Genomic DNA, 16,404 nt, shown 5'->3' with positions numbered 1-16,404 from the left:
CACACTTAAGATGGCCGCTAGCTTCAAATGGTCGTTACCAGAGTCCTAAGATGGATGCCTTTCTTAAGATGGTGGCTTCCCTTCAAGTTTCAGATGAATGATGGACAAGATGGAGTATGTCTGGATGAGTCTATAGATGGACGTAGTAGCGTGTGTGATGTAAGTGTAAGGTGTGTTGTCAGTAGTGTAATGTAATGTGTCTCTCATCTGGGTTGTCTTTTATATGGTATGAACAAAGGGCTATTAAAATTACCATAAGTTAAACCCAGAGGGATGAAACATTATCCTCATTGGTTGGGATATTCTATACCTAAACTGGTGAGGTCAGAGCCACACCTCTTTTGATAATTAACCCAATACTTGGTATAATAAAATTAAAGGATGATTTCTCTATATATAAGAGTAATCACAAAACACAATATAAAACTTTGTCCATACTCCCAGTACATACATAAATGTCCATCTGTATCTCCATCATTCTCTGGCAATTATTGGATCTGGTAAACCATTTCAATAATAATTATTTTTAATACAATATAATATTTCTATATGGGAATAGCTCAACTATCCCAAAACTGCATTTGGTATTTTGTCTATAGAGGGCAGTATCGTACCATTCATTAAATTTTGTATTTAACATAATTACCACTATATCCTTATCTGATGATCTTTGACCTGTTGGCTAGTAAAAGTCCATTAATTATTTGACCATGCCATAGGCTGTCAGACATAGCGTCTGGTTTGTAATATTTACGACACCTTGAACACTTAGACACAAACTTCTCTGAAATGAGGTAATTAGTGATGAGATACATATGTTCTTACACTTAATAATAATGTATTCTAAGTAAGATTACTACTGTAAGAATATAAACCCAAAAGGTAATATAACATTCCTAAATATATATGTATATGCCTTACATAATATAATGACATAATTATGGCTAATATCTTCTCACATATAATAATGTATCTTTAACATTTATATTTTAAATGTCTGATGAAGAACACTGAGCCATTGTCCATTGTTATATACAGATAAGATTACAAGCTAGACTAGTATGGTGTCTCGCTAATTGTCCGTTATCTGATGAGATGTCAATGTATTACCTTATTTACGATTACATAGATACAAAGACCTCTGTTAAAATTAGAAGATCCTCTTGTAAGCTTGTAAGAGACATTTTGTTTAACCAGTACATACATGAACTTTCTTTCACCTTCAAAACAAAATGGAAGCCATGCTGTATTGTTCAGCATCATAAGATATGAATATACATGGCTTTTAAAATCATTTTTATTCTATTAGTTTATTACCTATTATTTAATCCCCAATAATCCTGACAGAGTGTATATTCCTAGTATCCATTTACATAATTATTTTTGTCATTTAATCAATTATTATCATTTTACTTAATTTATTCTTTTGTTAGCGCTACACATATTGATTTATTAATGCGTAGCGCAATCAACATTTTTTGTGTGTAGGCACCCCCAACTTGTATGTTTTTATTTGTATGTGTGTTTACCACAGTGGGCAGGGAAAGTGACACCTGAGTATGGAAATTCCATTCAGTTGCGGCTAGGGAAGACTTGTGAAACATACACACACTCCCTGCTGCTGTGTGTAAAACCCTCTGCTGCCACTTACATACACCATTTGCAGTAATAGGGTTAAATGGTTTTACTCCATGAAGGAAAATGCAGTAGAATGCTCCCATTCCATCCTTGCTGAGCTCTTCTCTCCTCTGTGGTTGTCTAAATCAGCTGCCAACTAGAAGCATTGTTTTTTAAAAATTATTGAATATGGGATTATTATGACCAAAGTTCTCTAAACATGGGAGCATTATGCCTGATGTTTATTAGAGCTGAACTCCAGGTATGGAGCTTGGATCAATGTAAGTAGGCATGCGCCATACCTATGTGACCGCTGCTGAAGCAGAGAATCACTGTCCCTGCTTATACACTGATCCCTGCTGCCTTCCACATTCTGTGCTGAGTGGCTGCCCTTCTGCATAATAGCCACAGGGAGTTAATCACTCTGCATGGGTGCAAAGCACAGAATGCCTGGCATTTCGCTATGTGAATGCAAGGAGTTCTCTGATTGGATGAGGTAGAGGATATCGCAACACTTCACCTCATTCAAACATAAAATTGTTGGCTGACTAATGTAGGATGAAATATATATATATATACTGTATATATATATATATATATATATATATATATATACATATACATATATACATACCTTTTTTTATTGTGTACATAGGTGTATACTAGGCCTAACACAGCTGGCAGACAAGTTGCATTTTACATTTAAAAAGGGCCACAGGGAAATGTAGAATGTAAATTTGTCTGATCAGACTTGAAAGAAATAGTAAAAGGTCAATGGGAGTTGTTAATGCAATTTGGTAAGAATGCATTTTTGACCATGCAAGAAGTTTTTTTTTTTTTTTTTTATGGTAATTAGACTTGAGGTGGTAAATTGTGATATGTTGGCCTAGTAAACATTTTAGAGACCTTAGATGCTATTGTCAGTAATTACAAGTAGGGTCTTTCCATGATAAGATCAAAAGTATTTTGGATCAACCAATCAGAAACCCCTCCAGTCTCACACACCGGTATTTCAGGTTACGTTTTGAGCTGTTGGACGTATTCATTCACATATTCCATTTTTATTATGACAGAAGCACAGGGCTAGTTTGTAACACACATTATTGCATGCATGGAAGCTACCTAGGTGTATATTATAGGTTGGACATATTAAGCTGGATTGTGGTGTCTATATGCTTGCTATAACATGAATGTCTGATGGGACTCTGAAGGGTGCTGTTCATTGTAATATTTACTCTGTTGGCTCTGTTGCAAGTAGCTTGTGGACTTTGTTCTGTGCTGGGACTCAATAAATGCATCTCTCTGGATGGATCAAATTGCTCCCGGAATAACTCAAATGATATTAATAATTATTAATTATCACCCCCTACTACTATATCACTACAAATATGCCTTGCATTAATTGAGAAAAATGAAAGTGTTCTGTAAATAGCATTCATATCAAGCAAGTGGCTTTCATACTGCATAGCACCCACAGATGGATTGATTGCTTGGCACCATTGCCATTCACAGAACGGTTTGAAATGTTCTCAATGAGTGCAAGGCAGAGGACCAGGATGACAGCAGCAATCAGTGTAGTAGTGGTGACTACTTCAGTAATTCTCCACTTCCACAGCTATTATTCAGGTATGGATTCCTGGCCGGGGGGCCTGTCAAGGTCCTGCACTTTGACACTACCCAGCACTTCTCCACTTCCCTTTCCCCACTCTTTTTGTTGTGTGTTACATTTGTCCCTTTTTGGTTGTTCACTGGCACGACAAGTATGGCATAGGTCCTCGGGCCTGCCCTGAACGTCTTGGGAGGGGGTGGACATTGCCTTCTGGCTTAGTTCGCCCTCTCTCATGGGATCTCCCTTTGGGGGAGCCCCACCATGTACTTGGGGTGGGCTGTTTCGGCAGTCCCCCTGGAGAATGGGGTCTGCCTGGCTTCGGCTGGGCAGGCCATAGTGAGTACCTTAGTCCCCGTCAGGAGTCTTGCGCCCCGGGGATCAGGGTTAGGGCCCTTCCTCTTCGGAGGAGGGCTATGTGTACGCCTTGTGCACTTTTTGCGTGTCTCACGTTTTGCGTGTGTGCACTTTTTTATGCACCGGGTGTAAGTGTTTTGAGTGTGTTCACACACCATGGGCTTTAAAAAAATATATATATGGATTCCAAGCTGGACCATTGTGATTATACAATATAATTCATACCTTAGATTGTAAGCTCTTTGAGGGCAGGGACTGATTTGTATTAATAGTATGTTAAGTGCTGCGTAAATTGACAATGCTATATAAATACCAATAATATTAACATTACTACCTGGAGTTCAAATTTAAATATATTAAAGTAACTACTTTCTTCTCCAGGCTACACCTAGCATTCTTGTGTGCACTAACTTGCTTAGCTGTGCTCCGTGTATGTGTTAATAGAAAATTCTTGACAGTCATTTCTCCATTTTTGACTGGAGAGAACAGTGATAACAATTAGGTTTATTCTTTGTTTTCATGAATAATAACTGATTTGATAATGAACTTGCTTACAATAGTTCCCTATTATTTTTAATAAAACAAAAAGCTACAATTCATAAAAGTGGCTGGATGTTAATAATAATAAGAAAAAAATGTAAATGATATGGTGTAAGAGATCAATAGCTGCCATTCTAGCAACTAACATGTTAAATAATTCCAACCCACTAAAGAAAATGAGCATACAACGCTAATATCCTGCACCTCCTCTGGGCCATCCCATGGTTTCCTCTCTTCTCTGGGATTTTTTGACGAGAGGGCATCGTCTGTTTAGCTCTTATCACACAGTCCCTCTTACTGCAAACCTCAGATGGCTCTACTTAGAAAAGACTGGCCTTGCTGCTGGCTTTTACCAACTTCCCTGACATGCAGGTGGTAAACTTCTTTAAGTCCTACAGATAGAAGTTCCTCTTTGAACATTTAAGGTACGTTTATCTGTTACAATTTGAATCATTTTGAAATCTCTCCTATGCTTTTTTGAGAATGCAGATTAATGACTTGTAAAAACGAAATAAAAAAAAAGGAGATCAAAGATGTAGCAAAGGTTGCTATGATGTCATCATTTTTACAGTGTATTTAAATCACAATACACTGTATTGTGAGTAATACATCACTGCGTAGTCTTAAATCTTGGAAAAAGTTGATAATAGCTACCTATGAAACAAAAAACAATTGTAATAAATTAAAATTGTAAAACTGCACAAATTTTCTATCATCAAAAAAAAACATGCAAAACTTAAAGATGCAAAGAATTTTGGTTGTCTGACGTCTTATGAATCTTGTGGTTTCATAATCTATAATGCTAACCTACTTCTACAAGGCCATTATGTTTTGCTTAATACTATGTTTTCATACTAACATGTTGCCTAAAGTAGCCACCTCATTTTACAGTGTAACAGATATATCAAAATAATCAATAGCTCGGGTGGAGTGATAATAATTTTATTAGTTATTAAAAAGGAAGCTAGACATAGATATTTTGGGGTCTTTTGTGTCACTAAATTAAGCCAGTTCAGAATACATACAGTTTTCCTTTTGGACTGCATTCTTATAGAGGCTGCCTTTACTAACTTTTCCTTCTGAAGATGCTAGTCGTCAGGCTGCCATGCTGATCATGACCAGGAACAAATATGCTGATCAGGAGATCCGACTCAATATGACTGTGGTTGTTGTATGATTGATTCAAATCAGTGTCTCAAATGACTGAACCCAGAGGCTGCCAGGCAAATAGCATCTTTAGAAAGAGCTCAGTAATAGCATAGATGTACTAGTGGCATTTCAATGAAGTTGACTACTGAACTACAGTAAGATGTCCAGATATCGGACTAGTGCAGTTCAGGTATGTTTGCTGTGACTCAAGTGACTTGGTTTTTGCAAATGTCAAGATATATATATTAATATTCTTATATTATTAATATTTTGAGAGGCACATATGCAATTAAATTGGATTGCAGGCATCTCAAAGTCAAAGTGAATATGGCAGTAAGTCATAAAAGTCAACATTTTCTAATAAACATCAAAGATAAAGTACAGTATATATTCAGCACTCACACATTTAAGCTATTTTTGCTGTGTTCTTATTAAATCATTCATTACATTGTAGCTCTTATATATTTAAATCCTTATGCTTCCATATTTTTTTATTTATTGCATATAGGGAGATTTATATTAACCAAAGGAGGGAGCTCTGTATTTTACTTAGCTTCACATAACTTCCCTGCTATACAATTGTTATGATAATATAATTAGACATTGTGGATAGGAACAGAAAGACACCTGACTAGCATCATCATCCCTTGTTAGCCAAAGTACTGGTAGAAAAAATTTATAGATGGGATTTTCTAGGTGCAAAACTGTTAACTGATTTACAAAAATCGTTAAAAATAATGGTACATTGATGTGGCAGTGTGGTACATGTATAACAAACAATAATAGGATCCCTTTACAAATAATCTTTTACATGTTTCGCCTTGTTGGCTTCATCAAGAAGTACATGTAAGGGATGCTACTAATTGTTATGATAATGCATAATCCACACAGGTGGGGCATTGCTTTTATTGAGTCAGTTGCCTCGCTAAACTGCATGTCGGAAGGGAGCAATAAAGCACAACCCCTGTGTAAAAATGCAAACTAGGAGCCAAAGCTTGAGTATGTAATGAACAAATATGACTGCCCCATATACATGTGTAGTCAGAAAGCAGAGAAAATTAACTTTACATACATTGGGGGAATTCAATACTGCTGCTTTACCACTTTTCTGGCATTAATCCCTCTTGTTAATTTGACAAAGATTCCAGGTTGTTTTGAAATTATATTTGGGTAACTAGCAATTAAAAATGTAAGTTTCTGTCAATTAAGTCACTATTTACTTTCACTGTATAGGTATATAGCATTTTGGCGCTAAAAACAGTGCCTGAAAAGCTCACGAAAATCTATTCCCATTAAAATCAATGAATGCTTTCACATTGGGGGTGGTGCGCTGGCGGGGCGGTGAAAAAAATCCTGCAAGCAGCATCTTTTGAGCATGTTTGGAGCTCTAAAAAAAGCGCCTTAAAAACGCCCCTCTCCATTAAAATGAGTAGGAAACACCCTAAAAGTGCCTGAAAAGCGCTTCAAAAGGGCCTCAAAATGGTTCTTGAAGCCTCAAAAGTGCCACAAAAGCACCAGCTCAGCGTTTTATGCACCTCAGTGTGAAAGGGTTCTTATACTGAGTTTACTAAGTTGTTCCCAGTTCCCTGGATTCAACCAGTTCACAGAATGTATAAAACAGCATTCATGTATTGCGACACTAGCTAAATATATCCATCATATTTCTAGGCTAAAGATAGTGTGGGACCCAGGCTTTCCATCTGCTTGTCATTAAGGGGTTGATTTACTAAAACTAGAAAGTGTAAAATTTAGTGCAGCTTCCAGGTTTTTTTTCAAAGCTTAATTGAACAAACTGAAGTTAGAAGCTGCTTGGTTTTTATACACAGCTGCACCAGATTTTGCACTCTCCAGTTTTAGTAAATCAACTCCTAAGTGTACTGTTGTCTATTTGTAATTGGTAAACTTTAATATTGTCAAAAATGTAAATATTTAATACTACATATTAGGCAAAAGGCATGGAAAAAGGGACTGAATCAAATAAATCAGCTCCTAACAAAACATTATAAGTTTAGAGGTTTTCCACTGTCATTGGAAGCGTAAAGTAATGTTGGGGTGACAGGTTTCCCCAAAGCTTCATCAAATATAACATTGTAAAGTGTGTTCTTTGGCTGAAAGGTTTCCAGGTGTGGAAGTGATGAGTTATTTAATTAGAAATGTCCATAGACTGCAAGTGTCAATCATCGATTGGTAGGGGCCATCACCACTGGATATTTCCAGTTTTCTGAGTTCTACTATGAGTGAAAATCCTTTGAATTTGTATCTTATACAAAATATATACTATTCTAAGAACTAAAAATAACTGCCATCTAACGCCATACATAAAATTTGTGTTGTATTTTTCAGGGAAGAGCCTTTCACTATGGGAGACTGGGAGTTTCTAGAGAAGTTGTTGGATCAGGTACAGGAACACTCCACAAGCATTGGGAAGGTCTGGCTAATTGTGCTTTTCATATTTCGTATCCTAATTCTTGGACTAGCAGGAGAATCAGTTTGGGGCGATGAACAGTCAGATTTTACCTGCAATACAGACCAGCCTGGATGTCCAAATGTCTGTTATGACAAAGCCTTTCCCATCTCCCACGTGCGCTTTTGGGTACTTCAGTTTCTCTTTGTTAGCACACCCACCTTATTTTACTTGGCACATGTCATTTATCTGTCCAGAAAAGAAGAAAAGCTGAAGCAAAAAGAGGAAGAGCTAAGGGCTATAAATGAGAAGGACCAGCAAGTAGACAATGCCATAGCTGTCATTGAGAGAAAACGTCTAAAAATCTGCATTCAAGAGGATGGTAGGATAAAAATCCGAGGAGCACTGATGTTGACATATACAATCAGTGTTATTTTTAAGAGTATTTTCGAAGCTGGCTTTCTGCTTGGCCAGTGGTACTTGTATGGCTTTGTGATGCCTGCAATATATGTGTGTGAGAGAATCCCATGTCCTCATAAAGTAGACTGTTTTGTTTCCAGACCCATGGAGAAAACCATCTTCATCCTTTTCATGCTAATAGTGTCACTGATCTCTCTACTACTGAACCTCTTAGAACTGATTCATCTAGTGTGTAAGAGCATGATTCATGCCATAAAGAAATACTCCCCCTATGCGCCTAGCACAAAATACACAAAGGAAGAGGATATATACCCAGGGAAATGCTCTGAGACAGCCAGTGCTCCTTTTCAGGACAAGCCTTACCTGTACCTCCCCATGAGTGAGAACATTTCCTGCCCAGCATACAAAGTACAAAATGAGGACAACTGGACAAACTTTAATACTGAGAAACAGCTATGCCTCACTGGAGGCAATCAGACACTAGAGCATTACAGCACCAGCCGTTTTAAACCTGTTTCTTCAAACTCCCATGCTGTTGTCGAGAAGCAAACAAGCAGAGCCAGCAGTTCAGCCTCTAAGAAACAGTATGTCTGAGAAAATCGCCTTTATTATTTTTTTTCTATTCATTCATGCTTTGAACATTTGGTCTGATTGCCAGTACTGTTGTAGTTCTATACCACCTACTACCACTAATGTGTACTGAAAGACTAAGTTAACTTGAAATGTCTGCTGTCTGCAAATTTTAGCGGGACAGTTCAGCCAGTGCCTTAATCTGGATCTCCTTTGTGTTTTCCTACTTTAACTGTGAATGCCAGCTTCTGTGAAAAATGTAAAAGCTGGTGAGAGTCAATTCAAGATTTCATGCTTGAGCTGTGTGATTCCATGAATTACTTAGTCAAAGGCTCAATGGACGTTTGATGTTGCCTCGTCTGTATGTACATCCCCATCTGGCTATTGTACAGTTAGGTCATGATTGCCTCTATTTACAGTTTAGATTTTATTTCATGTACAAAAGTGTTCTAGTTGCAATATACTATGCTGGTGTTTATATTATAGTTTTTCCATTTTATACTTTGGAGAATAAAGCCTCGTACACACGCTACGAATTTCCGCCGACCGGTCGTCCGTCTTTTGTCCAGAGTGCTTGTCCGTTGGTTGGAATGTGCTCTAGACTGCACATGAATTTTCCCGTGCAACAGAATTCTACTTTGGAAGTGATGTCATGTGTTGGATTGCTTTCTATGTGTTCTTTCACCTCTGAGCATGCCTAGTCTTGCTAATAAGATTTTTCCCTGTCAAAATCTGTACTAATGAGACGAAAATCGGACGTGTGTTGACGGAGGACAAAAATTTTATAGCCTGCACATCAGGATTTTGTCAGCCAAAAAGTCTGAGTCGGCTGTCGAAAGCACCATAGTAACAATCCGAAAATCGGCAGATCGGTCGTCGGACGAATTTTCCCTTCCGAATTTCTTATCGTGTGTATGGGGCTTTAGGATCAATTGGAATCTACTATTACACAAGACAACAATATTACAACATGTGAGGAGTTCATGTGTGACCTGATCAAGCATCAAGCATCAGCAGTGAAGACTAGGCCATGTAGGGGTTCCCTAGTCAAGAAGAACAAGCACTTTCAAAAACTGGGCACACTTCTTAACACACACAGGGGTTGATTTACTTAAACTAGAGAGTGCAAAATCTGGTGCATCTGTGCATGGTAGCCAACCAGCTTCTAACTTCAGCTTATTCAATTAAGTTTTTACAATAAAAACTGGAAGCTGATTGGTTTCTCTGCAGAGCTCCACCAGATTTTGCACTCTCCAGTTTTTGTATATCAACCCCATGGAGTTTTAAAAACGTCTGTGCATCGTATAACATTTGTTCTCTTTTCTATTGAAAAAATGATGCTTGTACCAAATGTACTCATTAGAAAACTAAAGAGAGAACTGTCACATTTATAAAGACAAGCAGATGTCTCACCTCCAATCATTCTTGGTGACACAGGCGCATGTCTTTGGGCAGCCTTATTTTGTTTTGATAAGTGTATTTAATATGCTGACAAGACATAGTAGAGAACATTTTTAAAAACTTTCCACAGGTAACTTAGAAAATGTACCATACAGTACAACTATTTAAACACATATTTTACACAAATGTTATTGTTTTGCTATACTGGACCTGATTTTGCATAGCACTTAAAGCCTAACTCCAGTCCACTAATTAGACTACCCTTTTGGTAGCTCCTCTCCCATATAGTAAGGCTCTAATGCTCATTTAGTTTCAGGAGATACAGTATACTGTCAAACTATCTCTTCTTTTTCCTTTCTTCCCTCTCCCCCCCTCATCATCTTTCCACTCCATCCTATCCACTCTTCCTTTTTTTTTTCCCCTCCTTTTCTTTTCTCCTTTTCTGTTCATTTCTCTTAGCCATTTCTGGCGCCATCTGCTAGTCACATACACTTTATCACCAAAAGTCTTGTGATGCCTGCCTTTACACGCACATGAACTTTAATGGCATCCCAGTCTTAGTCCATAGGGTTCAATATTGAGTTGGCCCACCCTTTGCAGCTGTAACAGCTTAAACACTTCTGGGAACACTGTCTACAAGGTTAGATAGTGTGTCTATTGGAATGTTTGGCCTTTCTTTCAGAAGCGCATTTGTGAGGTCAGACACTGATGATTGACGAGAAGGTCTGACTCGAAAGTCTCTGCTCTAATTTATCCCTAAGGTGTTCTATCTGGTTGAGGTAAGGACTAAGGCAGGCCAGTCAAGCTCCTCCACCCAAAACTCACTCATTCATGTCTTTATGGATCTTGCTTTGTGCACTGGTCCAAGAAATATGGTGGAGGGGAGGTTATGGTGTGGGGTTGTTTTTCAGGGGTTGGGCTTGGCCCCTTAGTTCCAGTGATGGGAACTCTTAAGGCGTCAACATACCAAGACATTTTGGACAATTTCATGCTCCCGACGTTGTGGGAACAGTTTGGGGATGGCCCCTTCCTGTTCCAACATAACTGCACACCAGTGCACATAGCAAGGTCTATAAAGACATGAATTTATTAGAGCAGAGACTGTGAGCTAGGCCTTCTCGCCTAATATCAGTGCCTGACCTCACAAATATGCTTCTGGAAGAATGGTCAAACATTCCCATAGACACACTCCTAAACCTTGTGGACAGCCTTCCCAGAAGAGTTGAAGCTGTTATAGCTGCAAAGGGTGGGCCAACTCAATATTGAACTCTACGGACTAAGACTGGGATGTCATTAAAGTTTATGTGTGTGTAAAGGCAGGCGTCCCAATACTTTTGACAATATAGTGTACTTACATTATTCATCACTCCCCAGGAAGTTGGCGCCTCCCCTCTACAATGTAGGACTGCTGCTGTATGTATTTAAGTGGTTGTGTGACTGACAAAGAGGAGCTTTTTGTGGGAGCAGTCTTCCATTGGGGGGAAGCCTGCAGGAGTGAGCAAAAAGGTAATTAAAGGGTTATTTAACCTTTTCAGAAAAAATGAAAGGTGAACCGACACCCTCCAAGTCCCTTCTAAAATTACCTCCGTGGGTAATGAGCTGTCAGTGCCCATGCAGCCGGTAAATAGCAAAATTCTTTTAATCATAAATTTAATAGACCAAATGGAAGCGAACAAGAGAAGGTCATTGTTAAGGTTTATATATACTTTAAAGCTGAACTCAAGTAAGTTATAAAAAGCCCTTTTGGTAGCTCCCAATCCTGTATAGAAAGGTTTTAATGCTTATTTATTCTAGGAGGTATGCTTAAAATGTAAATTAACCTTTAAAAAAAAAAAAAAATAATGGTGAACTAACCCCCTACACCCCCCCCCCCCTGGTTCCCTTTGTACATACCGTATCTATGAGGGTAATAAGTTGTCAGTGCCCATGCAGCCGGTTTATCAGTCCAGGGATTTTGAAATGCCCACTCTTCTGTAAGGCTTTCGGGGACAAATAAAAGCGGTTCTAATTGGTCAGAGCGACATATGACTGCTTTGACCAATTGTAATTGTTCTGATCCATCCTGGAAGCTCTACACAAAGAAGGGGAAGAAGACCCAGGATTTCAAATCCCCCAACTGATACACTGGCTGCATGGGCACTGACAGCTCATCACCCACATAAATAAGTACAGAGGGAACCAGGGGTTGAAGTGTAGGGTTTACACCTTTCTTTTTTTTTTCTAAAAAAAACTAAACTTACCCCTTAAATTGGTAGTAAACGCCTCTTTTTGATTTGTACCTACAGGTCGGCTTCTGTCGAACGAGCATGCTGGAAAACCAGCAGCTGACCAACTCCGCGATGGAGATCATTGTAATAACTTTGAATGGTTAGTACAGCGGCTCCAACTGGAGCAGACAGGGTTTTTTTGGGTTGAACCAGGCTTTAGTGCCATTGTGAATTTTATTCCCAAAGTGAGAGCAAGTGTGACATTTTATGACACAAATGAAAAACTTGTGTGAGATTGACAAGGGCTAGAAAACATCATCTGTTGGGTTTCTTGATCATCCATAAACTATGCAGTTCTTCATAAGATGTACACTTTTGAACCCAAAAGGTGACATTTTTTATTCCTCATAAGAAATATTTTATTTGCACATTCTTATAAAAGGCACATTGCCTATTCACAAAAACATAGTTTTTGACCAATAAATATGCACAGGACCATTTTTGCACTATGTCCCTGCACTTTTTGCACTTTCAGAATGATGCCGTTAAGCATGCCAACAAATGGAAACAGACTTTGTGATGCAGTATTTGTTTCTATAGGTCAGAGCATGACAGAAAAAGCTGACTTAGCATTGGGTAACACCCAATATTCTTTGTTAACCTGTGGTTTGATTTAGATAAATTCCTTACATTTTCTTATTCTTTTCCTTTAACCGGTTTTAGCACATAGGGAATCAACGCTGGCAGGTAAAGCAATGGATATTTGACCTTGCTATGTACTTTTATGATATGTACTGTTATTTATTGAGGCGCATGTTACTTGAAATCTATACCTAAATAGGATCAAGGCCAGACTTACAAGAACTTTGGTGGTAAAAACAGGGATGGTTTGTATATACATTTTGTACATGATAGAAATAAAAGTGTTTTTTTAAGTTGATAACTGTCAGCGTGATCTTTTCTTTTAATAAATGGTGCACCCCTCAGTAATTCGACTCATGACAGAGAAGTAAAAGTACAAGCTGCACTAAAATCTGACACTTAAAGCCCAACTCTAGGCACAACAAAATTACCCTTGCAGTTTGGCCTGCCACAGTGCAAGTGTAGCACCCTCTAGTGTGTGCTAGAAGTAGTATAGGTTGGTTAGTGTAGGTAAATTTAGTTGGCTCAGGGCTAGGCCTGAGCTGTGAATCTTGGTCAGGGTTCAATGACTCAGGGCTAGATGACTCATCTGGCAGCTCTCTCTGACACTTCCCCCTGGTCTGGAAGTTGTAGAAACTTCCAGAACTAGAGGGTGGGAGTAAGGAAAGGCTGCCATGCACATTTATGAGGCCTCAGCCAATCTCCAGTTGTAGGCTGGAAAGGGGCAGAGATAACCTCATAAATAGACATGGGCCTTACCAGCAGGGGCAGTCAGGTGGATGGAGATATAGTGCTGTGGAGACTGTCAGTGGCCCTCTGGGGTACCCCATAGTCTGGGGAGGGTGACTTTGGGCTGGTGCTCGGGTGCTGGAAGGATCCTGCCATGACACACAGAGGAAGCCCTTCCTGGAGGCATGGGATCAAGTGAGAGGACAGTGTGAATATAGCAGCACTACTGGGGACTTACAAGGGGGGTGACTGCCACATGTAGCTAGTTCTCTCTTAAGACAGTATTGTGCCAAGTCTTAATCCCTTCCCTGGGAGATCTCCTGCAAAGTCAGTGAGGTGGGCTGGTGAAAGACAGTCTGGAGGACTGTGGAGGAAAGTTAGTCTTGAGGGCTAGTGAAAGGTGCAGCTGCAGCCAGGTGGGTTGGCAGTGCTGAAGAGGTGGTGCTGGGACCAGTAGCCACAGGAGGGAGACTGTAAGCTGATCACTGTGTTCTGCTGTAGAACAAGGGGCTTTGAGTTCCTGCCTGCAAAGGGCTATTGCTAAATCTGACTGTGCCTATCAGATCCATTTCAGTAATCCAGCTGGAGTCTGCAAGTAAGTAAAGTGCAGGAGTAGTGTCAAGAAGGTTGTAAATAGACTGTATATAGAGTGTGTATAGGAAGATGTCCCTGAAGATGCTGCCAGAGTTTTGTTGCTAGAGTCAAGTGGACATTCCATACCTTCCCATCAAAGTTATTAACCCTCAATAAACCACAAGCACATACTTATGGTCAGGTTCTCCAGATCCCACTGGGCATGCCTTCAGGGAAGCCCCACCTACTACTGGGGTGGACCTCTTGCTTGATGTGGTGGCTGCATTTGTTTTCATTTTTAAGGCTAAGAACATCTTCAGCAGGCAAAGGAAATACTTGTTGATCTTGCCTTGCTGTGTCCTTGTCACTTTCTGTGAGCTGAACTTAAAGCATGAATAAACTTATTTTTGTTCTGTAAATTAGCCCTGTTGTAATGAAGATAAATAAAAGCAGATATGTTGGAAGTCTAGCCTGGGTGGCAACACTGGCTTCCTCTATAGCAGCCTTTTTCAACCAGGGTGCCTTGAGGTTTCTTCAGGGGTGCCTTGGCAAAGTGTCTAAAAAATGCCCCAAAATTGTATACAAGCCAGTGGGTGGATGAATCCTACCTGTTAGTTACACAAAGCCACAGGTTATCATTGTTCACCATTACAACCTTCTAGTTGCCAAACTCCTAACGACCAATGACATTATCAGTTGATAAGTAGAAGGATGTCAGTTGCCTGAATATCATCCTTGTTTAACCCTCCCCTGCCTCTCTCCATCAGCTTTGGAGATCTCATTAGCTGAGTGATGGAAAAAAACTGAGGGAGAAGAGAAACATTGGAATAGTAGTCAGTACTGGTTTACAAAAGTGTTTTTGCTTTGGAAGAATAATTCACCCACGTGTATTGATGTTGCTGCATTATGAAAAACTATTAGAATAGTTTTTATATTTTAGAATGGGGCGCCTCAAGACTGTCCATAATTTTGGAGGGTGCAATGAGATTGTCCATTATTTTAAAGGGTGCCTTCACTGAAATAAGGTTGAGAAACACTGCTGTATAGATGCAGTAAAAATGTAAATGTACCAAGAAAGTACAGGAAATGTGTTATTCACAGAATTACCAGGTGAAAGGAAAAAAGCCTCAAATATGAATGCAGCCACCTCATCTAGGTTCTGTTAAACTGCAACATACAAATATTTTTGTTTTTGGATCAAGATATACCTTAAGAAAAGCGAGAGTGTGTGCATGTGGAAAGGGGTGCAGTTGCTTACATAGAGGCTGGATTCAAATGTATGTGTATGCGTGCAATGTGTTTTGATGTGCATTTTTGACACACTTCATACATTGCCATTACTATCCAAAGACCCTATAATGCGCATTTAGGGATAAAAATGTAATTACATTTTTTTGGCCAATATGCTGTATATATGTGAACTAGGACCATTAAAAACAATGGCAAACCTCTGCTTTAAAACTCACATGTCTAAACTCATAGGCGTTGAGTGGGAAGGTTGGATGTGGAAGTTCTGGCAGTTGTCCATATATGATGCATAGAAATAGCAAGAAAAATAGGAGACCTGGAACACAATGACGGGAAGTTTGTAGTTGAAAATGTAAAAAGCACGTACATTACATGATTACTGATTCATAGGGTTACAATTGCAACACCCCAAACTAAAGATCAGGTTCTAACAGATAAAGTTATAGCATACTGTATATCTGTCTTTTGATTCACACACCATTGCCACATTGTACAGCAAAGATGATGCCACCACTATTTAGACTACATGCACACAGACATATTGAGGCATAAACTACGTATATGTAAACAGCCAGCATTTTTCTGCAGCCAGTGGGCCATTTATTTATTACAGGTACTTATATAGCGTTATCAATTTACGCAGCGCTTTACATATATTCTGTATATATATTGTAAGTTCACATCAGTCTCTGCCCTCAAAGAGCTCAAAATCTAAGGTCCCTGATTAACATTTACACATAAACATACAAGGGCCAATTTAAACAGGAACCAATTAACCTACAAGTATGTCTTTGGAGTGTGGGAGGAAACCAGAGTACCCAGAGGAAACCCACACAGGCAGAACATGCAAACTCCAGGCAGGTAGTGTTATGGTTGAAATTCAAATCTGTGACCCTAGTGCTGCCAGGCAGATGTGCTAACCATTTAGACACTGTACCGCT

At 39.1% G+C, this 16,404-nt stretch overlaps 1 protein-coding gene across 1 annotated transcript in view; it reads left to right on the top strand.

Moving 5' to 3' along the window:
- Positions 1-9,081, top strand: part of LOC309548114 (gap junction alpha-4 protein-like) — a gene marked incomplete at its 5' end in the record, with an annotated part of 105,722 nt that extends 96,641 nt beyond the window's left edge. Inside the window, one exon of the mRNA XM_082248080.1 lies at positions 7,595-9,081. Coding sequence (XP_082104206.1) covers positions 7,595-8,687 — 1,093 coding nt within the window. The 3' untranslated portion in view covers positions 8,688-9,081. The remainder of the gene's footprint in view (positions 1-7,594) is intronic.
- Positions 9,082-16,404: the final 7,323 nt, after the last annotated feature.

This window comes from Pelophylax lessonae, assembly GCF_965119305.1.
Source record: "Pelophylax lessonae genome assembly, chromosome: 2".
Classification (NCBI taxonomy): Eukaryota; Metazoa; Chordata; class Amphibia; order Anura; family Ranidae; genus Pelophylax; species Pelophylax lessonae.
Note: the sequence above shows the minus strand (reverse complement) of the source record. Positions and strands in the feature narration are given on the sequence as shown.